The following is a 24,723-nucleotide window of genomic DNA, read 5'->3' on the forward strand; positions in this document are numbered from 1 at the left end:
GTGGTCAGGAAGGCAGAAAGGTCATTTAGAAAAGGATGAGGTGATTTCTGGAGACAAAATCACTTAACCCAGCCCAGCAACCGAGAGAGGCAGACGATGTTCTCCAAAGGTGGCTGCTACGCCCCTTCCCATCCCAGAGGCCCCTTGCAATGGGACCCCAGCACTCCTCATCAAGGGCTGGGGATGCTCCTCTTCCCCCACTTTGACTCTGGATGGGCCCCATGAATGACGGGACAGATCGTACGCAGTAGAAGGGATGCCATGTCTGCTCCAGATATAGCTCCTCACTGGCCTGGCAGGTAGTTTCCAGCCTCCTGGAATGCTAGTCTTGGGATGCCCCTCGAGGAAGCCCACTGCCATGGAGGGAGAAGCCCTGACTGCAGAGATCATCCCCAGCCGAGCTCCCAGCCAACAGCCGCACTGACCGAGCCAGGGGTGGTGGTGGGGGTGGTGGTGCCAGCAGCCTCTGCCTTTGATGAGAGAGATCCCTCCCACTGCCCCACAGGATCCTGATGGACAGTGACACATTGTCCTTTTAAGGCTCAGAGCTTTCTAGGGTGTCAGTTGTTTCAGAGATGGCTAGAACCCTGGGACAGGGCACCTGGGTGGCTTAGTGGTTGAGGGTCTGCCTTTGGCTTGGGTGGTGATTCCAGGGTCCTGGGATCCAGTCTAGCATCGGGCTCCCCACAGGGAGCCTGCTTCTCCCTCTGCCTGTGTCTCTGCCTCTCTCTCTGTGTCACTCGTGAATAAATAAATAAAGTCTTAAAAAAACAAAACAACACTGAGACAACAAGAGGATACCCATGAAGAGTGGAGAGAAGGCTTTGGGGAGAATCTCTCAGGACTCCCAGGCTGGGTGAGTTCTAGTGTGTTGAGGACTGAGCACTCCATTTTAGAAGATCAGCTTTCACACATCCACTAGAAAGTGAGCAAAGAATTTTTCTTGGCAGCCACAAAATTCAATGTGGGTGCCCTTTCTATGACTTTGGGGACAATGTGTCAGCTTTTGGTCCTGGGGACTCAGCCTGGCCAGCCCGGTGCTCTCAGCTCCTACTCACAAGCCCCTGTGGTGTGGGCCCTCCTAACCTGGCTGCACAAACTGGGCTCAGAGCTATGTCATGGCCACAGAGCTGGGACTGGGACCCAGCCCACCCCTGGCTCTGCAGCTGTTTCTCCTGTCCATCCCCCACACTCAGTGCCCACCTCCCACCCTTGCTCCATCCCTGCCTCCAGTGCTTGCAGATGCCAGCTGGGGGTGACTCACTCATCTGGCTACAATTTCCACCCCATATACCTTCTTGAAAACACCTTGGGTACTTGATGGGATGAGCACTGGGTGTTATACTATATGTTGGCAAATCGAACTTAAATAAAAACAAACGAAAAAAAAAAAAGAAAAAAAAAGAAAAAGAAAACACTTTGGGAGTACGCCATTCTGCTGCCCTCCTCTGGGCAGCTGCAGTCAGACCTCAGCCCCTGTTGTGGCAGGAAGGGGGGGTGGCATGCGTCAAGGGCCACTTAAGTGACCCTCTGCCTAGATCTGCTTTGTGGGGCCTGCCCCACTGGGGTCTCCATTCTGCTTTTTTGAAGAGATCCCAGGATTGGCACGAAGCACTTCTGGGTACCTTGGGTCCTGGAGGCACTGTGGGCCAGGGGATCTATCTACTGTCCCCACGCTGGGTGCTGGGTGCCTACTTTTATCACTGCCACAGCAGCATGGGGCAGGGGCTGTCACTCCCACCTACCATAGTTGGAGAAACGGAGTCTCAGAGGGGAAAGCGAGTCGCTCAAGGTTATGTGGGCTGATAATGGCAGAGCTGAGCTTTAGGTTCAAGGCTGCCGATCCTGTAACCTGCCCAGGGTGCCAGCCATGGATGGTCTGGGGCCAGCACTAGCTCCACTGTACCTCCCTCCTCCATGCCCCCATCCATGGTGGTAAGTATGACTGGGATGTCTGTCTGCTAGAGACACCCATGTGTGCAGTGGGGGGTAGCCTCAGCTAGCCCAGGTCCTGGGGCTTCCAGCCAGCAGCCACTTCAGTGAAACCACACAGGACAGAGTGTGGGTAGTGGGCAGAGCCTGTGGACCTGTGTGATATGTGTAAGGACCCAGAAGAAATGCTAGATGTGCCTTATTATACAATAACACAAAGTACATGGGGTGGGTGAGGGGGTCTTGCATCAGTTCTTACCCGAGGGCCAAAGTCTCCTGGTGTGCCCTAAGAATAAGAGACAGGAAGACAGATCACTGCTACTATTATTACTTTGTCATGTGTATTGAGGGTTTATTCTGTGCTCTGTTTTACACACATCATCTCACCAAAGTGTAACAAACACATGGGTTCTGTTTTTAATCTCCATTTCCAATGAGGAAACTGAGGCACAGAGAGGCTAAGTAACCTGCCCGAGGTCACACAGCCAGCGGATGCAGGGTGTGCTGTCTGTCGCCAGCCCCTAGACCTGGTGGAGCAGAGATAAAATATTCCCACTGCGTCCTCTTGGAATCCTGGCACCTCAACACAGTGAGGCATGGCAATTACTTGATCGTTTTAAGTCACCCAGTTTGGGGGCAGTGATAGATGCCAAGACACCAAGTTGTCTCTGGTTTCAAAGCCTCTGCTTTGTTCAGCCAGAGCCAGCAGGGAAGAAATCACCGCTCCTGCCAACCGCAAGTGTGCCTCATGTCTACAGAGGACACTCAGACCATTACCTCATGCAGTCTTCCCCCGTGGCTCTGTGAGGTTGCTGTAGCTGACAGAGGGAGAAACTGAGGCCCGCAGAGCCGGCTAACCCATTGAAAGCCATACAGTTGGTGGTGGAGTCCTGATGCAAACCTGATGCTCTGAGCTCTGGGTCCCACGTCCGGCCCAGCTCTGTTGGTGGGCTGGAACCCTGGCTGCCCTCATCTCAGCACGCACATCCCACCCCAGCGGGGCGCTGGGGTGGATGCGGCCCTGTTCACCCAGCCCTTCCCTAGAAGCATCCTGCCACAGCTGCGTCTGCTCTGGGCCCTTCCTGCTCTGATCCTGCTGTGGGACACTGGGTCTCCCCTCTCTCCCCTTCTGAGGCACTAGGAGGTCTCATTTAGTGCCAAATGTCAGGGAAGCCTTTCTCTCAGGGGCTGTAGAGATCACAGGGGCAGCAGTCTATCATCTGTTTTCCTGGGGGGCATGCACTCCTCGCAAAGAACACCACCCACAGTGACTGTTCGATCACCCCTGCCCAGGGCTCTCCTGGCACCCCCCTTTCATGATTACTTGCTTTAGAAGCTTCTCATTCTGGGAAGACTGTGCTTTGAGTTTTGTCATGTTCTGGTGCTGGGAGAACTCCAGTGTAACCCCTCTGGGACTTTAAATTGTTAAACATAACCTTGTAACCACTAGGACAGGGGCACTATCAGTCCCACTTTCCAGATGGGGAAACTTAGGCTCTATGAGGGGATATGACATGCCCAGGCCACACTCTGGAGCTGGGGTTTGGAGGCAGTTTTCTGGTGTCCTTCATCATATCTACATCCAGACAGCTTCCAGCATCACTTACCTTTTCCCCTTTGGGCCCTGGAAGTCCCTGGAGAAAAAAGTTGCAGAAAGAACAGGCATGAGCGAGGAGGACTGGGCTGGCTCCCCTTCTGGTTTCCCTAAGGCTTTGGGGGCAGAAGGGCCTGTGAGGCTGAGCTGGGTGGGGAAGCACTTAAGTCTGTCTGCTGTTAATGAGGGTTGCCCTTGCTGGACAAGACCTCGGTCTTCTGCATGAGGGAGGCAGGGGACTTGGGGGTCCCCCTGGTACCTCTCAGTTGGGGTAGGGGCACATGTGCTGTCACTTCCCCTGTGAAAGCAGAGCCCTCCCAGCTCAGAACCTGCTGTGCCCAGTGGCTGCTGAACCCTAACTCTCCATTATCCCTTCAGTGGGTAGTGCTTTTACTCATTCATTCACTTAACAATTGTCCATCCAGGCGGTCCTTTCATTCCTCCATCCTTTAATACTGCACATATCATCTGACCACTCCTCAATCACTTGTTTTATTTCATTCATTCCTTCATTCCCTTATCTGCTCGACCATCATGAATTTGCCACCCACTAACTCAGCTACTCTCTCATGCATCCGACTGTTGGTACAAATATTGACTTATTACCTCTTTCCATCCAACCATCTTTACTTCCTGCCATCTACCCACCCACCCATCCACCTGTTCATCAATCCATTCATCCATCTATCCATTTGTCCTTCTATTCAACCATTCATAAATCCATCCATCCATCCATCCAGTCAACCTATCCATCCATCCATCCAGTCACCTATCCTTCCTTCCATCCATCCATCTATCCATTTGTCCTTCTATTCAACCATTCATAAATCCATCCATCCATCTATCCATTTGTCCTTCTATTCAACCATTCATAAATCCATCCATCCATCCAGTCACCTATCCTTCCTTCCATCCATCCATCCAGTCACCTATCCTTCCTTCCATCCATCCATCCAGTCACCTATCCTTCCTTCCTTCCTTCCTTCCATCCATCCATCCATCCAGTCACCTATCCTTCCTTCCATCCATCCATCCATCTATCCATTTGTCCTTCTATTCAACCATTCATAAATCCATCCATCCATCCAGTCACCTATCCTTCCTTCCATCCATCCATCCAGTCACCTATCCTTCCTTCCATCCATCCATCTATCCATTTGTCCTTCTATTCAACCATTCATAAATCCATCCATCCATCTATCCATTTGTCCTTCTATTCAACCATTCATAAATCCATCCATCCATCTATCCATTTGTCCTTCTATTCAACCATTCATAAATCCATCCATCCATCCAGTCACCTATCCTTCCTTCCATCCATCCATCCAGTCACCTATCCTTCCTTCCTTCCATCCATCCATCCAGTCACCTATCCTTCCTTCCATCCATCCATCCATCCATCCAGTCACCTATCCTTCCTTCCATCCATCCATCCATCCAGTCACCTATCCTTCCTTCCATCCATCCATCCATCTATCCATTTGTCCTTCTATTCAACCATTCATAAATCCATCCATCCATCCATCCAGTCACCTATCCTTCCTTCCTTCCATCCATCCATCCATCCATCCATCCAGTCACCTATCCTTCCTTCCATCCATCCATCCAGTCACCTATCCTTCCTTCCATCCATCCATCCATCCATCCAGTCACCTATCCTTCCTTCCTTCCTTCCTTCCTTCCTTCCTTCCTTCCTTCCTTCCTTCCATCCATCCATCCAGTCACCTATCCTTCCTTCCATCCATCCATCCAGTCACCTATCCTTCCTTCCTTCCTTCCATCCATCCATCCAGTCACCTATCCTTCCTTCCTTCCTTCCTTCCTTCCTTCCTTCCTTCCATCCATCCATCCATCCATCCAGTCACCTATCCTTCCTTCCATCCATCCATCCAGTCACCTATCCTTCCTTCCATCCATCCATCCATCCAGTCACCTATCCTTCCTTCCATCCATCCATCCATCCATCCAGTCACCTATCCTTCCTTCCATCCATCCATCCATCTATCCATTTGTCCTTCTATTCAACCATTCATAAATCCATCCATCCATCTATCCATTTGTCCTTCTATTCAACCATTCATAAATCCATCCATCCATCCATCCATCCATCTATCCATCCATCCATCCATCCAGTCACCTATCCTTCCTTCCTTCCATCCATCCATCCATCCATCCAGTCACCTATCCTTCCTTCCATCCATCCATCCAGTCACCTATCCTTCCTTCCTTCCTTCCATCCATCCATCCATCTGCGCACAGGTGCGTGGTCACATTCCCTCAACCAGGGTGACTGGTTCAGGGATGAGCATCATGTCTGGAACTTTGAATGGTGGCCCTTTGGGGGAAAGAGGGCTCTCTTCTCCTGGTGGGGCTAAGGTGGAGCTCCTGGGGGTACCATGTGGCTTGAAAAAGAGCCAACAGAGAGGAAGTCGGAACTGAGAGACAGAGAGAAAAAACAAGGCAAAGGGTCTAAAGCTGAAACCACCAACCCCTTGCCCACTTCTGTTCGTCAGCAGCTTTTCTTAAAGCCAGTTCAAATTGGGTTCTGCCATATGTAAGTTGGTAGGGACTGAACGTGTCTCCCCCAAACGCATGTGTTCAAACCTAACCCCCAGTGTGATGGTGTTGGGAGTGGGTGAGGCTTTGGGGAGGCGATTAGGTCATGCGGGTGGAAGCTCATGAATGGGATAGTAGTCTCTTTATAAGCGAGGCTCCAGAGAGCTGCCTGCCTCTGTGTCCTCCACATGAATCCATCCATCCATCCATCCATCCAGTCACCTATCCTTCCTTCCATCCATCCATCCATCCATCCATCCATCCAGTCACCTATCCTTCCTTCCATCCATCCATCCAGTCACCTATCCTTCCTTCCTTCCTTCCATCCATCCATCCAGTCACCTATCCTTCCTTCCATCCATCCATCCATCCATCTATCCATTTGTCCTTCTATTCAACCATTCATAAATCCATCCATCCATCCATCCAGTCACCTATCCTTCCTTCCATCCATCCATCCATCCAGTCACCTATCCTTCCTTCCTTCCTTCCTTCCATCCATCCATCCATCCATCCAGTCACCTATCCTTCCTTCCATCCATCCATCTATCCATTTGTCCTTCTATTCAACCATTCATAAATCCATCCATCCATCCAGTCACCTATCCTTCCTTCCTTCCTTCCTTCCTTCCATCCATCCATCCATCCATCCAGTCACCTATCCTTCCTTCCTTCCTTCCTTCCTTCCATCCTTTGCACATGTCCCCTGCCTGGCTGGCACACCCTTCACCCCCTTGCGTGCCATTTTCAGCTCAGTCACTTCCTCTTCTGTGAACCCTCCGGGCTTTTCCACTTCCCAGAGTCAGGCCAGCCGTCCCCACACCCAGCACATCCTTAGCGTGAACAGGACCTCATGCATTGTCACTGTGCCGACTACACGTCTTCCAGTGCATCCAGGGAAAGGGTTTGATCCCCATGTCTCCAGTGCTTGGATGAGGCCTGGTACAAAGCGTATGCCTCTAAATGTGTGTGGAGTCAAGCCAAGGAAGGTAGCTACAAAGATGAAGCATGTGCAGATACATCTGGCATAAAGAGGAAAGATCAGGGGCAGGAAAGACAAAGGGTGCCACCAGCTCTGAGCAGGGTGACAGCCTGCCAGGCTCTGTGGGGTACTGGGAAAGATGAGGGCATGCTACCCCGAGAAAAGTAACATCTGGGGTTTTAGAGAGGGCACTGTAGGCAGAGACAGCAGCCCAGAGGCAGGGGGCTTGCAAGCGGAGGGGCCGCTCTGCCTCAGCGTCAACCTCCCAGCTTGGTCTCCCTCACATGGGTCTGTCCCTGTCACCATTGCAGCTGCACTCCCTGGCCCAGCACTGGATTCCTCACCACCAAGGCCAGCCTCTGCTTTTCGGGTGCCCTGTGTCCCTGGTTTTCCCAAGCTCTCTGCTTCTTTCCCATCTCCATGCCCTTGCATGGGCTGTTCCCTCTTCTTGCAGAGTCCTTCCCTGGCTCCTCCACTTGGGAGACACTATGGCTCCGGGAAGCCAGTCTCTTTTCTCAGACCTGCATGCTGCCTGGAAGCTGGCAGCCCTGCCTGCTGGGCCCAGCAGCAAGCAGCCAATCTTCTTAGCTCAATCACCAGACCTCCGTGCCCCAGGACAGCTAACCTCCAAGTTCCCAGATGCTGGAGGAAGAGCTGCTCCTGGAGGCACTCTCACCAGGGCCTCACTCCAGGCAGGATAGCAGGGCAACTCTGCACATGCATCTCTGAAGTGCTTCTGGCCACCAGCCTCGAGGTCAGCTGAGGGTCTGGACTAGGGTGATGCCCTGGGAGCAGACAGCATCCCAGGAGATGGGGAGTGAGGCCATTCCAAAGTCTCAGGGTCCAGGCTCTGGGGGCTCCTGCTCAGGTCCTTAGGCCCAGCCCTAGGCCCAGTCTCCATCACTGAGGCTCATTGGGAGCTGCCCTTGCAGGGCTAGCAGGAGATGGCCCTGGATCCACATGCCTGAAGCTTCCACCCCTTAGTCTCCTAAAATTGGGCCCTGCACCTCCCCTCCTCCCCATGCTGGCGCCCTGCTAGGCCTCACCCAGACCTGATCCCCTCTGCTGCCACAGCACGCTTGGGGTCCAGTCCCACCCTGGCTGTCTTCTAGGGGGGGCTCTTTGTGGCCCCTATACTCAGTCTGAATCAGCACAGTAAGCCTGTAAGGCAAAGGAGCACCTGCGGGGCTCAGTGGTTGAGCGTTGCCTCAGGCTCAGGTCGTGATTCTGGTGTCCTGGGATCTAGCGTGCATCGGGCTCCCTGCAGGGAGCCTGCTTCTCCCTCTGCCTGTGTCTCTGCCTCTCTCTCTGTGTTGCTCATGAATAAATACATAAATAATCTTAAAAAAAAAGGAAGCCTGTAAGGCAGGTGTTCTCATTCCTGTCCTACAGAGGAGAAGACTGAGGCCCAGGGAGGGAAAGACCTTGCCCAGGGCCACATGGCCAGTAATGGCAGGGCTGGAGGCCAGAAAGGTGCTTTGGTTCTCTTTAGTGCGTTAGTCCTCTGGGTGCTAAGCCACCTGCAGTGGCCTCGCCTAGATTCCTGGCCATGCTACCCAGTCTGCCTGCCCTTGAGTGCCCTCAAAGCTTCCTGCTCCGTCCCACTGCCCCCTGGGGCTCGGCTGCCTATGGGCCCCTGGCCAACCTGTGTAGCGTGGCTGCCACCACAGATGCTGTGCTCAGGCCTTGTATATACCCCGTGGCCTGCTGAATTGAGCCCCCAAACAGCACCCTTCTGCAAATCTGCAGGGATTAGGGAAAAGCCATACTACAAACTGAGATGAAAAAGAGACTGAGGTGCATATTGGCACTAAGTTAATCTCCTTCGTCTTCACACGCTGGGATGGAGGACATAGTGAGCTTCCTGGCCAGTCACTGGCAGCAGCATGAGTTCAGGGGGCCCCTGAGTGGGGCTGGGACACAGTGCAGGGCTGGTCTGGGGAAGTGGGCACCCCACCCCTGGGGCCCCAGGGGCAGAGACTCTCCAGGGCAAGTCCATGAATGCTCTGGTACTAATCCGTATGGATTCCACTGAATCCTGCCTCACCCTTCTCAGCCTCTGCCCTCACTGCTGCCCTGTGAGGTGGGCACCACAGTCCCAGCCTGCTGATGAAGCAGCTGAGCCAGTAAGACTGCTCAGGGGCTGAAACAGGCCCTCCTCTCTATGCAGTGCTTCCTCTCCTGCAGCATAGGCAGCACGGTTGACAAGTGGTTGTCCCCAAGGAGCTGGGATGGAGCCCCGCAGGCCTTGCCATCCTTCTGGGATTCCTGGTACCTCCGTCTCACCTACTGAACAGACCCTCTCTGGACCCTCTGTCACTCTAGCTCTCCACCAGAGGGAGTGTTGGGTTGGACAGACACACTTGCTGTGTGACCCTGGGAGATCCAGTCAACCTCTCTGAGCCTCAGCATCCTCATTACCTGTTCTCCCAGGGCTGTTCCTGTCCTGGGTTCGCTCTAGTTTTCCCCTAAACGCTGTCACACCACAGCCTCCTGACAGCCCTTGGGATTCAGAAAGAGATGCTCCAGGGGTCTTGGGAGGTACATCTGGTGCTGCTGGAAGCCCATGGACTTTCACCCATCATGCTGTTTCCTGGCCCCAACCTGTGCTTTCCCATTTCCCTCCCCTGCACACAGTCCTGCCTCCACCTGGAGAACTCCTACTTATTCCTCAAGGCCCAGTGCAAATGGCCCTTCTGGGAGCCACCCCAAGGAGAAGCAGCATCCCCCTAGCCTGTCGGCCACTCCTTCTGGAAGAAAGCCCTATGACTGGGCTCCAGGAGACTTGCAAGGTGGTAAGAGGAGGCAGGCTCTGGAGTCAGACACATCTAGGACTGGATCAGGCTTTCCCATATGCCAGCTGGTGCCCTGGGCCTCATCATCTGTAACAGGGAGATGCAGGCCTCCCTGCGTTGGAGGCCTGTGTGTGTGTGTGCACGTGTGTGTGTGTGTGTGTTCTGCTGAAAAGGTGCTACATGCGCTAAAGTATGCAGAAAGAGACAGGATAAAGCAAACGTCCTTCCCTTCTGCCCAGCTCCTCTCCCCGGGGGCAGCATGGGCACCATGTCTGCATGACCCCCAGGAAGCAGCTGATGCCTAGGGAAGCACATATAGGGCAATCTGGTCGCTGGCCCCATGAGGCACGTCATAGCATTCCTCGCTGCATTCCATGAAAGCCCTACGACATACACTTGAGACCTGAGCCCCATCCCTATGGCCCTTCCCTAATACCTGTACTCTCTCCCATGCAATGCCCTGGAGAACTTTCTAGAATGCAAATCTGCTCTCCTGCTTCAACCCCTCTTGGTGGCCTCACTCCTGAAGGATAATGTTCAGAACACCTGATCTGGTGCCCAAAGCCCCCTACCCCACACTGGGCCCTGGGCATGGGTCTTGGTTCAGCCTTTCCTGGTTGGTCCACCACTGGGTCCCCAGCCAGGTTCTAGTATGTCAGCTGGGTGGATGTAAAGCACACAGAGCTGTAGGTGCCCTGCTTTTCTAGAAAAGTCCGCTGGGGAAGGGAGCCCAGGACGTTCCCTTGGCTTGGACCCCACAGGAGGAATCTCTTGTTGCCTCTTCTTGAGAGTGACCTTGGGACTCCTGTCTCCTGGGAGGCATTCTGTCCTCTTTCAACTCTGAGATTATTCCTGGTGTTCCCAATGGCCCTTTCTGGTGGGTGTGAGAGAGCCTGCAAGGGGCAAAACCCCCAATTTTCCTTCCTAGGGCCTGCCTCTAACTGGCATCACAGACCACTTCGTTCCCAGGACTGAAGAGTTCTCAAAAAAAGTCAACGAAGTTTGTAATTTCCGATAAAGGCAGGTGATGTGATGAGCACTGGGTGTTAAATGCAACCGATGAATTATCGAATGCTACACCTGAAACTAATGATGTACTCTATGTTGGCTAATTGACTTAAAAAAAAAAAAAAAAAGGCAGAAGGTGCAGCCTAAGCAGTGTTCTTGGACACACCTGCCAGGAGGCGGAAGGTCCTCAATCCCCAAGAACCAAGACTGGGCGTTGAATCTGATGCTGAGCAGATCCCTGGGGCACACACAGAAACCCCACTGCCAGGCCAGCCTTGGGGACCAAGCTGACCCAGAGCCGGGGTCCTGGTCTGGGCAGGAGGTTCTGGGCTCATCTCTGTTGACATACAGGCAAGAAAACTTGTGCCCGGGCCCCTGAGTTCTTTGTGTGGGGAAAGAGCTGACCCCTAAAGAGGCTGCTGGGTGACCAGTGGTCACTGGGAGTCACTAAGGAGGGAACTCAGTGGGGGCAGAGGAAGGAAACAGCCTGGCTTTGGGGCCAGATGGACCTGCCTGACTTCAGGCAGTGAGCTGATCCCTCTCATCCTGGGAAAGGCTGGGCCCTGGGCTGTGAACCAAGAAAGGACAGATCCCCACTCCTGGTCACCCTAACACTGTCTTGCCCAAACTGGAGTCCCCTGGAACACTGTCCTGCAGAGTGTTAAGGGGCTTGCTTGGAGAATGGGTTCGCCCGTCAAGTAAGTCTGAGAAACACTGAGTTACACGCTATGAAACGGGTTTCCTTCCTGCAAGTTGGGTCTGAACCATCGTCCTGCCTGTGGCCCTTCAGGAGGGCAGCATCCCCAGGCTCACTGGGAGGCCGCGTGGACCATCTATTCACCAGGTGTTTCTGCAGGCTGGAGGGAAGCCCAAGCCTGGCTCTGGGTGCTCTGAGAGGAGGAGAGACACCCCAGGGAGGGGCCTGGGATTGGTTTGAAGGGAGCCAAGGACAACCATGGGGTGGAGGGCCTGGTAAGCCTCAACTAAGGCAGGGCAGGGTCCACGCTGAGCGTCCTAGCTGACAACAAGCCAGTTTTGTGCAGAACAGGGCCACTTGGGAAGGTGAGCAGTCTGGACTAGCAGAGCCCCAGCCTGGGCGGAGGCACGCCCTTGGTGTCTGGGTCCTACCTGGTCAAGGCAGTGGTCTCCTCACTCGGATCAGGGGCATCTCCCACAGGAGGAGCAGGAAGGAAGGCACCTGGGGCAGCCCATGGATGTGGGCAGAGTGCTGGCCTTGCCAGGGTTCAAATCCTCTCTCTGAGCCTTAGCCTGCACGGGATGGGTGCTCCTGAGGGTCAGATGCCACACCACTGTGCCCACAGGAACTCTTCCCACAGGCTCCCTCTCCTGCCTGATCAAGCCATGGAATTTACCAGAGGTTTTCAACACCTGCCCTCCGCAAAACCCCACGGCTATTTACAAGCCTCAATTCTGCTTTAAATCACTCTATATCCCGCCCCCCGCCCCCACTTGCCCTGACCCCCGTGCAGATCAGCAGAGCTCTGGGATGCTTCCTATGTGGTGCGTACGAGATGCAGGCCAGGTGTGCAGAGAGAGCCCCTGTGTGCTGCTTTGGCTCCTTGCCCTGGCTCAGCGACCTGAGCCATCTAGAGCCTCAGTTTTCCTACCTGTAAAATGGAGCACATGTCTTTCTTCTCCCCAAGGACAAGTTTAACAGGAATTCCAGGTCTCTCTCCTCTCCCTCCTCCTCTGTCAGACCAACCCGAGGCACAAGACCCTGTAGCACCTGACACAGGCAAGGGGTCTGCATTGGCCCTGGGCGGGCGCAGCGGGGATGCAGTGGGCAGTGCTGGGATGTGAACTGCTGTGGTCTTCTGAGTGGCAGGCAGTGGGACTCTGACTTCATGGGTCTGTTCCCCCCCACCCACCCTGAATATTTCCTAAGCAGTGTTCCCCAGAGCCATCTTTTGGGGGAAAATAAACAGGAGTGGTAAAGGAGGGGAGGTTTCTTAGTGAAAGAAGTTTGGGAAGTGAAGTCTGCTGGTCTATCACTAAAGGCTCAGTGTGCATCAGCTTGGGGTGGAGGAGACCCCAAAACAAAAGGGCTGGGCTGTTTAACCCATACTGGGGGGCGGGGAGTTGTTGGTTCTCTTCTTCCCTGTTAGCTGGGGCTCAGGCCTTCCAATCTGCCAGAGTCTCTGCTGAACTGAATTAATAAACTGGCCATGTTTAGATGCAGACAGGAGTTGGATGCTCAGACCGGCTGGAGCGGGGTGGCTGTCTCATTGGCTGGCTATAATTCCTGCTGACGGCTCCTGTTGGGGAATGGAGCCTCCAAATTGCACCAGGATGAGGCCCCTGGATGTGAGGAGGCTTACCAGGATTATCAGTCCAGGGACCAGTAATTATGGCCCAGATGTTGACAATTCATCAAATTACAAGGCTGTTAGGCCCCGGGATCCCAGCCTGGGACGTGTGCATTCCTATGTGAAGGCTCCCTCATTAGAGTGGGTGGGCAGGTCAGCACCATGTGGTCCTGATTTCTCAGACCAGGCTCCTCACACACATGGGCCACAGCAAGATGGTCCTGGTTCAGCGATTTCCCAGACTTGAATTTTGCCCTTAGGTCCAGCCCAGCTGCAGCTCGTGCCCTGTGGTGGTACCCGGTTCCTCCTGGGGAACTCTGACCTGGTATCTGGGGAACTCTGTAGAGCCACCAATTAATTGCACCCCAATCTCAGCCAGCCATGAAGACTTTAGCTGGGTGGGGCTCGAGGAACCTGCTGAGGTAAGGGGGCTGCTCAAGCTTCCCCACTTCTCTGTATGGTGATGGGCTGGCCGGAAGCCAGATTGGGTTTGGTCTGTACAGTCAAAAAAAAAAAAAAAAAAAAACCCCAAAAAAACCCAAATCCAAACCAAACTAAATGAATTAGTTGCAACATTTTAAAATTGTGATGTTCTACAACAACATCGAGAACTTGTACTTTTCTAGAAAAGTTGGAAGATGGTGCCCTCCCACCCTAGGGTCTGCGCGCCTGACAAAGCTGCTGTGCCAAGTGCTCCTGAAGTGTGGCCCTGCCACAGGACTACAGGCTCCGCCCACCCTACTGCCCCAGCCAGGTGACGTGCAGGCTCTGTAGAGGCAGCTAGGCTTGTCAGCCTCTGCCTAGAAAATCTCCTGGGTCCCTTTCAGCTCTACAATTCTGGTGAGGCCAGGAAGCCAGCTGGCTTCTATTTTGGGGAGAGGGCATGCTCAGTATATCCTGTGTGTGCTGGAAGCAATTATACATATGTCCATATTATACATCATGGCTGAAAGAGGGGGTGCTATGCCTTTGAACCGATCCCAAAATACCTGCTTAAATTACACATTTGCCTGCTACATGTCAGGTATCAGGACAAATCGTTCCTGGGTGGGGTAGAGGGAGTCATGAGCCTGACTCCCATTGGGGTGGGACCGTGGAGGATGGGCAGGTGAGGTGCACTGTGTACGCCTGAGCGGTCTGGTCTCTGGCCTGGTTTCTCTAGCTCAGGCACGTGGGGATGGCCTGGTGGAAGGTACTGGAGGTAGCAGACAGGCTGGGGTACCCATTTTGGTGGCAGACTGTGCTAGGGTGAGGGGCTAGCAGGACAGAGCAGCTGACCAGATGGTGATGATCTGAGTGTGGTGTGAACCACAAAAGGGAGATGGTCTAAGAGAGCTAGAAGGCGCAGCCGAGAGACCAGGGGACAGAGGGACAGAGACAGCTGGCAGCAGACACTGAAGCTGCAGGTGCTCCGCAGAGACCCCCCAGGGTCCTGGCTACCCTCAGGCCCCTCTAGTCACCATCCCCTGGGCTGTAGGGTGGGCCCTCCTTGGTTTCCAGACAACACAATTGTCACAATTATCATGGTGGTGAATTGGTTGGAATCCTTAAGAATCCAAAGGTTTTGTGTGAAATTTGGATTTCCAGCTTCTCTTGAACTGTTGGGATGTGTGATATGTGTTATGTGACCTGTGCTATGTGAGGATGATCAACGTGAATGGGCTGAACTGTGGCGCCCCCTTTAGGTGGGGCGTGTGTTCCCCAGTTTAGCCCAGGCCCTACCATTCCCTGTGCTCTCCCAAACTTTGGAACCCTGTCCAGTCCCCCACCTGCCCCTGCCTAGGATTTGGTCTCCCTCCTGTACCAGCCTCCACCAGCCTCCCTGCCTCCAGCCCCCACATGCCCGGCCTTCCTTGGGAAGGCCAAGAATTGTCAGGTCTGCCTGGGACAGAAGCCTGAATCCATGCCTAAATCTTGTGTGCTTCCTACCTCATCATCCCCTCTGGCTTCAGCAAGCACCTGGTAAGTACCCCTACACCTGGCTCCCCAAGCTAGGCTTGTGCATCCTGTCTCACAGGGTTTGGGTCTGAGTGGCCCCCAAAAGAGGCCCTATTGGTGAAACAACTCACTTGTGGGAAGATGACCTACTAGGTCCAGCCTCTCAGATGCCCTTCCTAGTAAGTGAGTGTGCAGCCTTTGCGCACCTCCAGTGACGGGGAACTCACTACTTCCTGGACAGCATGATGGGTTTGCAAATTTTTTGTGTACGTCAGGTCCCTCCCAGGTTGGATGCTGTGGCAAATTCCCTCCACCCCGTGGCCTCTGGGGAGGCAGCTAATTGGTTCAGGGATGCTGGGGCTTCAGGGTCACTGGCTTCCTCTTTCTCCTGCCCCCACCCCCCCTTTCCCTAGCCAACCTGGCCTGTTCACTGTGTTCTCTGGATATACCTCTGCAACATCCTGTGTCAGCACCTACTTGTCTCCTGCCCTCGGCTCACACCCTCCTTGCTCTGGGCAGCACCCCTGATCCCCAACAGGCCTGGCCCGGATTGCAGGTGGTCTCAGCCCTGACCACAGTGCATAGTGAGTTTGGAATTTCCATGAATTTTGATTCTCTCTCCCGCTCAACCACAACCAACCTCTGAGGGTGTAGGGAACCCTGGATGTCTTTCTCTCCATTCTATCCCGAGTGCCAAACAAAGTCCTTCATATGTAGTGAGACCACAATACACAGTTGAAAGAACCAATTGCCCGTGGTTGTCTCTATGAATGTGGTTTCCCACCAGTGCTGATGTCTAAACCTGGGATCACCAGGGGGCGCTCTTGACCAGCTGAAGGCTGCCCCAGGCACCTGAGGACTCCCGCCCTGGGTGTGTGGGTGGGGTTGGGGGGGCAGCTACGATGCTGAGTGCTGGGGACACTGGCCCAAGAAGGGCTCCTTCAGCCTCAAAGGCTCCACTTGCTGAGGTCAATGACCATTCATGGTGGCAGGAACTGTCACTCGCTGAACCCAGCTTGTGTGCCTGATACCAGGGCTCTGTAGGGTCACCTACCCAGTTAGCTCAAGGACAGAAGACAGGTTAGGGATGTGCCTGAGGCCACGTGGTCTATGAAGCCCCAAAGCCCATTCTCTTTCCACCGCATGGGCAAGGCATGGGTCCAGTCTCGGGTTTCGGGAAGAGCTGGCTGGACCACCTTTGTACCCAAATAGCTGCTTTCTCTCAAGTCTACTTCCTTAGAGGGCCTGAGGCTGCCTCTGTGACCTGGTGCAGCTCTGTGAACAGGCCTTCCATGCAATGCAGGGAGGCGTGCTTTGTTGCCTGGGGAAGCGGGAAAGGTCCAGCCGGCAATCCTGCACTCTGCAAAGATGTCTGTGCGTGCACTCCTGCAAACGGTGGGGAGGGGTGGGGGACCTCCTCTGCAAACCCCCCACAGGGCTGTCCTGCTAAGTGCTTTCCCAGAGCCGGACTTGGGGAGGAAGCTGATAATCTGGGGTTGGGGGTTCTTGGCTACTGTCAGGAAATGCAAAAAGCTACAGAGGGTAAGCAAAGCATCTGGGAACCCTACATATGACAATAGAAGGGACACTGGGGACACAGCACGGGCCTGAGGCCAGGGGCCTGGAGTCAAGGAGCGCCTGCCCCGGGCTGACGCAGGACCCTAGGGAGGAAATCCCTTTCCCTCGGGCCCGGTGGTGTTTCCCTGAGGTTCCAATCTGGGGGCCATTATCGGGTGGCTCGGGAAGTCTTTCATCCCATCCCACTCCACCCAGAATCTGGGGAGCAAGGGAGCAGCCCGGCAGGGGGCCAGATGAAAATGAGATGTAAGTTGTCGAAATCTAAAAACAGATGAATTTGGAATATTACAGATGAATCATTTAACTAATTACATTTTTACAATCAAAGCTGTTTTTGAACTTTGAGAGTGCAAGAAAGCATATGAATGTGTGGTGCTCTGTGGTCCTCTTTTGCTCACTTGATTAATTCCAAACGGTCCAACTGAGTGTTTCATTTCAAAATTGGTCCCAGGCTGAGACCCTGTCTCGCCTAGTACAGTTCAGCTCAAAGCTCCGCTCTCCCTGGGACCAAAGCTGGCAGTGCACCCATTGCTGATTCTGGAGACAGACACAGTAGAGCTCCTGGCCACCCTCTACCCCATTCATTTCTCCTGCTGGGTGCAGGGTGGTGCTCAGGGGGCAGGGCACTGCCCAGCCCAGGATCTCTGGTTCCGGTCCCTCGCCTGTCACCTGGCCTGCAATCTCTGCCAGCTCTCATTTCTGCCATCTGTCTCCTTTCACTCTGTTCTCCCTGGGGCAGTCTTGACTCAGGCTTCCTCTGCAAATTATTGCCCCCACCTCCTCCTTGGGCCCCCTTCCTTGCCAGGGAGGTCTCTGCAGTGTACACACCTGTCCACGTTACTCAGAGGCTTCTGTGACCTCCAAGCTCTGTGGCTGGGTGGCGGGGGGGGGGGGGGTGGCGCCCTGCACTCAGCTTTACCACCCTCCTTTCTCTGCGGGCCTGCAGAGTCACTGTCCCCCAGGGACAGGGGACCACATTGTATCCCCTGAGGTGTAATCCTTTTCCAACTCCTGCTCATCCCTCAAGACACACCTTAAATGTCCTTTTTCTGTGAGGCGTCCCCTGGTCCCAGGCAGAGTTAGCCACTTGATCCAAGGCCATCTGGATGTATTACAGCCCCACTGGCAGCACTGGAAAGGTCTCTGTATGGGAGGCTCTCACGGTCCGGGTTTTGGGGAGTTTTCAGAAGGAAAGCCAGGCCCTGCGTCCTTGCCCACCTTGACATCTGGAAGAGCAGCACACCCCTAGAAGCTTCAGCTTTTTAATACATAAAATGGGCACAGATCATAATGTATGGGGTTGGGATGTGCTTATAAACTGTGAAGTGCCACTCGGATCTGATTCCAGACGTTTTCCACTGGGGCCAAGCTCACCTTTGGCCAACATGGATACAGAGGCTAAGAAGGCCTAAGTGATTGCCAAGGCAGGTCCCCCAGCTGGGCCCTGCTCCATTCAGTGGCTTCTTGACAGGGACAGGACACTGGCCAGGGAAACAGAATTGGACACTTCATCTCAAGGGGGATGCCTCTCTTCCTAATTTCTAATAGCGGCTATAATACAAACATATGAGTGAGGAATAGCAAAGAAGGTGGAATGGAGAAACAGACTTCTTTCTTTAAGTTAGACTTGATTTTCCATTTTGGTTTTGACGGAGAGCAAGAAAGGGTCTGGGCCATGTGATAGCGGGGGTGGCCTGGGGGTGAGCTCCAGGCCCAGGTAAGAGCAAGGGGTAAGGATGAGGAGCAGAATACTGACTCCCAATATCATTTTCCCTGGGTGCTAAGAGGAGAAAACCCTCCTGTCACTGCACAGAGGGTCCTGAGCTCCCACCTACTGCTCCAGCTTGCTTCCTGAGGGGGTGGCTATTGTGCCCGAGGTGTCCCCAGCCTATGCACCAATTTGGGCTTTGTCCTGCGGGTGGGCCTTGTGTGTCTGCCAAGTGCTATTAGCGGGGAGCTCAGCCTCCTCATCTGTCAAGTAGGGAGGAGCCCATGGACCTCCCAGGGTGAGAGCAAGCACTCAAGTGCACTTGCTTCCCTGGCATGCTGGAAGGGCTTGGGGGGGAGGGGAGGAGAGGAGACTGTTCTGTCTTCCCTCAGAAAGGAGGGGAATCTCCGAGCCCCTGGCAAGGCAGTTTGTGGTTTCTGTAAACACAAAGCCAAGTTTCCTTGGCCACCAGCCTTGGTCAGCCTGTTAGCCTACAGCGGACGACCTTCTGCTCTGCGCAGCCCTGGAGCTCTCTCTGGCTTCCCCTTCCACCACACCCCCCTCATCTGCTCGCTCACTCCTGCCCTGCTGGCCTTGCGTGTACTCTGGACATGTGAAGATCTTCCCTACCTCATGACCTCATGCACTTGCTTTTTTTCCCTCAGGAACACTTCCCCCACAGGTCTGTGCATCGTTTTTACCATTAAAAGTTCATCCCTCCCAAGAGCCTTGCAATGATTTCATCCTAGTTATGCCCACCCATGCGCCCAGCTGGCACTCTTGATACATCCCTACTTTATTCTCTTGCTAGCACGTTTCACTGCTAGTTTATTGGTTTCCTTGTTTATTGTTTCTTTCCCCTTCTCTCTCTCTCTCTCTCTCTTTTTATTTTTTAAGAATATTTTATTTATTTATTCATGAGAGACACATAGAGAGAGAGGCAGAGACACAGGCAGAGGGAGAAGCAGGCTCCATGCAGGGAGCCCGACGCGGGACTCGATCCTGGGTCTCCAGGATCACGCCCTGGGCTGAAGGCGGCGCTAAACCCCTGAGCCACCCGGGCTGCCCTCTCTCTCTCTTTTTAAAAGGTTGTTTATTTGAGAGAGAGCAAGAGAGAGAGAGAAAGCACAGAGGGAGAGGGAGAAGCAGATTTTCTGCTGAGCAGGGAGCCAACATGGGGCTCAAGCTCATGACCTGAGCCCAAGGCAGCCGCTTAACTGACTGAGCCACCCAGGCACACCCTCTCCTTGTTTCTCTTATTCAGTGCTGGTCCAAAGATCTGGGAAAGCATCTGGCATAGAGTCATTGATTGACTCCCCAAAGACTGTGACTGGTCTGATTCATCTTTGTGTCAATGCAATACCCAGCACAGGGCATGACCTTCCAAATTCATTGAACAGAGCCAAGCCTCCTGTGTATGAAATGGCAAAAATCACTTTATCTACATAAATGCTGATCCCCCCCCCCCCACACAAAATGCAAGAAGAGCCCAGTGCCTAGAGGTCCTCTGTGGGTCCAACCCTTGACCTACAATATTCGGAGCTCAGAATTACTCCAAGATTGCCAATTCCAAGATGTCCCTGGACTGAATGGGATCTGGAAGCTTTTTTTTTTTTTTTTAAGATTTTATTTATTTTTTCATGAGAGACACACAGAGAGAGGCAGAGACACCAGGCAGAGGGAGAAGCAGGCTCCATGTGGGGAGCCGGACGTGGGACTCAATCCCGGGACTCCAGGATCATGCCCTGGGCTGAAGGCGGGTGCAACCCAGGGATCCCCTGGAAGCTGAGCCACCTAGGGATCCCCTGGAAGCTCTTTTAAAGTGGTGGGACACCTGGGTGGCTCAGTGGTTGAGCATCTGCCTTTGGCCCAGGGTGTGATCCCGGGGTTCCAGGATCCAGATCCATTTCCACATCGGGCTTCCTGCGTAGAGCCTGCTTCTCCCTCTGCCTATGTGTCTGCCTCTCTCTCTCTCTCTCTCTCTCTCTCTGTCTCTCACAAATAAATGAAATCTTAAGATAAAATAAAATTAAATTAAAAGGTGATTTCCTCAGGCAGCCCGGGTGGCTCAGTGGTTTAGCACCGCTTTCCGCCCAGGGCCTGATCCTGGAGACCCGGGATTGAGTCCCACGTCCAGCTCCTCACGTGGATCCTGCTTCTTCCTCTGCCTGTGTCTCTGTCTTTCTATCTCTCTCTCTCTCTGTCTCTTGTGAATAAATAAAATCTTAAAAAAAAAAAAAAAAGTGATTTCCTCTTTAAACTATACCTGCAATTCTATGCTCTACCACCAGGTGGCAATTAGGTCTGCACAAACTTTATTAAAACTAATTTTAATCTCAAAGACGGTATTTCTCTTTAAAATAGACTTTAAATTAAAACAAGATACATACACTCACATTTTTTTTAACTTATCATACTGGCATAGATTTAAAAGCATGATAATACTGTAGTTGGCCAGGGTTTGGGGGAAATATGCGACATTTGTATGCTGTTGGTGGGAATGTAAATTAGAAGAGCTTCCAGGAGGGCAATTTGGCAACACACATCAAAAGCCTTCAACATGTGCAAACCCTTTTGTCCAGCAATTCAGCTTCTAGACATTGATTTAAAGGAGATAGCCATGGAAATACACCTACATTTATTCCCGGGATGGTGACCATAGGGCTAAAAGATTGTCAATATAAACACTCTAACTTGGACATTGGTCAAATTATACAGACGATAAAATACTATGGAGCAACTGCCTTCCAGAAAAATTCTTAAGGATGTGCAAACATTTCATGCTATATTATTATTATTTTAAAGATTTTATTTATTTATTCATGAGAGACACACAGAGAGAGGCAGAGACACAGGCAGAGGGAGAAAGAGGCTCTAAGCGGGGAGCCCGATGTGGGACTCGATCCCAGGACCCCGGGATCACGCCCTGAGCCAAAGGCAGATGCTCAACCATTGAGCCACCCTGGCATCCCTCATGCTATATTAAAGGAAAAGAAAGAAAAAGGCTACAAAGGAGTATGTCCAGTAATCCTATTTTTAGAATAACAAATATAAAAACAAACCCACACATAATGAGTCCTGAAAGAACAAACACGGAGATATTGGGAAGTCTTATCTGTGGGTGGTAGGATTATGGATGATTGCTTTGTCCTTTTTTGTGCTTTTCTTTATTTGGGGACGGTTTTATAATAAACACACTTCTGTTGTCATCAGCAGGGAGCTCGTCACAAACTCTTGCAGCAGCAGGGCAGGCTGGGCTCTTTGTAAGGAGGCTATGAACAAGATGACCGCGTGCCCTCATCAGTCCACAACCTGCCCCACTGTCCTGCTTGGCTCCTGCCGCCCCAGTCTCTGGACCTTGGCTCTCAGGTCCACATATGAACCTGGTTTCAGCTGGTCTCACTCAGGGGAGGGGCCAGCCTGCACGAATGCAGAACTCAGCCAGCACAGTCTCCACCATGATCCTTCTACTTGACATGTTTCTTGCCCTCACTTCCTTTTAGGAAGTGACATGTTTTTAACAAAGAAAAAAAGTCCTTCCTGAGGCTGGTCTTGAAGTTTCCCTGAGCTTCGGAAAAACACCTCTTCCTAAAACTGATCATTCTTAAAGCCACTTTATTTTCCAAACACTGTCAATGTATGTTGGTGGATGAGAGTGATTTCTGGGGCATCTGGGTGGCTCAGTTAAGCATCTGCATTTGGCTCAGGTCATGATCTCAGGGTCCTGGGATCGAGCCCCTCATAGGGCTCCCTGCTCAGCAGAGAGTCTGCTTCTCTCTCTCCCTCTGCCCCTCCACTCCACTCGCTTGTGCTCTTGCTCTCTCTCTCTCTCAAATAAATAGATAAAATTGGGATGCCTGGGTGGCTCAGTGGTTGAGCCTCTGCCTTTGGCTCAGGGTGTGATCGCGGGGTCCTAGGATTGAGTGGTACTCATCGGGATTCCCACAGAGATTCTGCTTCTTCCTCTGCCTAGGTCTCTGCCTGTCTCTCTGTGTGTCTCATGAATAAATAAATGAAATCTTAAAATAAATAAACAAATATTTAAAAAAAAGAGTGATTTCCTAAACCTGTCTTTCTTTCTCTTGCGGCTTTCCTTGGTGAGGAAAGAGAGGTGCCATCAAGGGGCTGTCGCATGCCATGCTGCACTTGGATCCTGCGCATGTTACCCTATTTTAATCTTCCAACTCTGTGTGTGTGACCCCAGGCTCCAAAAGCCCGAGTGCCCTGCCCGAGGCCACAGAGCTGAGCCAGGATCCTGAATGGGGTCTGAACCACTCCAAGCCCGAGGATACTCGGTACACGAGATGCCTCTTACGAGGCCTGGGCCCCTGTAGCTGTGGCCATTACCCCCACCTCTGGGATGACCATGGTGGAGCCATCTGTAGCACACCTCAGGCTGGGAGCCAGGCCCTCCCCAGGCCAAGGGATAGTAGTTTCAGCTCAAAGCACATGGGCCCTGTGAGCCCATGGAAGGTTCTCCCACCTACCTCCTGCCCGAATGAGCCTGCTTTCCCTCCTGCAGGAAAACTCAGGGTCTCACTCCCACCCTGAGGGCCTCATGGAAAGGACTGCCATGGAGTGGTACTGCTGAGAGAGAAACAAGGGTTCTGGGGGCACACAGCTGGAGCTGGGCGGGTCCTGGTGCTAAAGGCATGGATGCTTTGGATCCAGCCAGGGGGCAGGGCCAGCCCAGCAGGGGAAGATGCCCATATCCATGTGGAAAGATCAGTGTGCATGCAAGCCAGGGTGCCCCGGCCTGTGCACTCGTGGGTGTGTTGCCAGAGACTTTGACAGGGTCCCCTCACCCGTTGCCAGGGCCGTCCAGGCAGTGGGGAAGGCTTGCTGGGCCCTGATCCACTTCCTTCCCAGAAAGCTCCCAATTCCCTACGAGAGGGACACATTGCATACACATTCATACCCCCAGCCTCCCTTCCCCCAATGCTCAGAGCCCCGTCTTGGCCCCAAGCTGGGCATAAAGCCCCTCTCATGCTTCATGGCCTGACAGCTGGGTAACAGCCCCAGTCACCTGTCCACTGTGATCTTTGGTGTTTGGATGCTCCAGGCATGACCTTACTTCACCTGAACCCCACTGCCCTTTTCACAGGGAGGGAGATGCAGACTTACAGCTTCATAACCAGGGAGCAATAAAAACAGGATTCAAACCCTGGCTTCCTAATTCTGTACCTGGACATGGTGGATGGTCTGGAACCCCTGTCTTTCACTGGGGAAAAATGATTGACTCCCGCCCTTCGGCACCCACCTCAGAAAATCATCAGCCAACATCCTCTCTCATGCTCACTGCCAGGGAGAAAGGAGTCAACGTCACTCTGCTCAGAGGAGCCAATATGGGGAGAAGAGGGAAGAAGAAACCCATTTACCCTAACGACCACCCACTCTCCTTGGGGCACCCAGCTAGGAGGCCCAGTGTTGGCCTACAGGCTTAGGTCTGCCTGGTACTCAGGGCTGGACTGTAATCCGCAGCCTCTTGGGAAGGCAGCTCCTGCAGGACTGGTGGACCCCACCCCTCTTCACCCTCCATCACCAGCCTGTCTGGACTCTGGACAGAGCTGGTCGTTAGTGAGGCCTCAGAATCCACCGTTTTCCTCCTGCCTCCAGGCATCTTCCTGGCCTGAGGTCATAGGACAACCCTGTCTCCTAACCATACCCCAGGTCCTGCCACGGTTACCACCAGGTAATCCCCTGCTCGGAAGCATCAGGACTTCTGGATGCTGCGGCCGCTATCCTTAACCCCTGAGCAGGACTGGATGTCAGCACAGCTCCATTTCATTTAGCTTTTCCTGCAGTGCTCACCCAGCCTGGGCCAGGGGACGTTGATTCCAAATGTAAGCCAACTCTTAGGTTTCATTCAAAAGATCTGAGAAGTGATGACACCACAAAGACCCAAATGGAACCAACCAGTCTCCCGTTTCTGAGTGTTGACAGGACCCAGTGGGACAGGCAGCCTCTACCCCCTGGGAAGAGGCTGGCAGTGGAGTCAGCCCTGGTGAACGGGCTGTGGGGGGTGGGGTGGGGAGGAGGGTGCTCTACAGCCAAGGAGCTGCACCCTCCGCTCAGGGCAGAGGGCCAGGCAGCAAGAGTGTTGGGGGCATGGGGGATGCCCAGAAGCCTGCCTGGCCTGCAGGCCTGTGGGGGACTGTTCCCAGCAGGCGAGCCCTGGCAGTGCTGCTAATCCCCTCCACCTACAGACCTCAGCCGCTGAGAGCAGAAGAGGAGGAGGGCGGCAGAGCACAGACAGTTAAAGGCTCAGCGGAGGATCAGCTTGAGAGGAAAGGTCAGAAAGCAAA

General features: G+C 53.3%; 1 protein-coding gene across 1 annotated transcript in view; it reads right to left on the reverse strand.

The window, feature by feature from the left end:
* Positions 1–24,723, reverse strand: part of COL23A1 (collagen type XXIII alpha 1 chain) — a 322,683-nt gene that overhangs the window by 22,249 nt on the left and 275,711 nt on the right. Inside the window, exons 6-7 of the mRNA XM_041762494.1 lie at positions 3,540–3,566; positions 2,192–2,218 (exon numbers count right to left, since the gene is read on the reverse strand). Coding sequence (XP_041618428.1) covers positions 2,192–2,218; positions 3,540–3,566 — 54 coding nt within the window. The remainder of the gene's footprint in view (positions 1–2,191; positions 2,219–3,539; positions 3,567–24,723) is intronic.

The sequence above is a fragment of the Vulpes lagopus genome, chromosome 7 (genome assembly GCF_018345385.1).
Source record: "Vulpes lagopus strain Blue_001 chromosome 7, ASM1834538v1, whole genome shotgun sequence".
In the NCBI taxonomy this organism is placed as follows: domain Eukaryota; kingdom Metazoa; phylum Chordata; class Mammalia; order Carnivora; family Canidae; genus Vulpes; species Vulpes lagopus.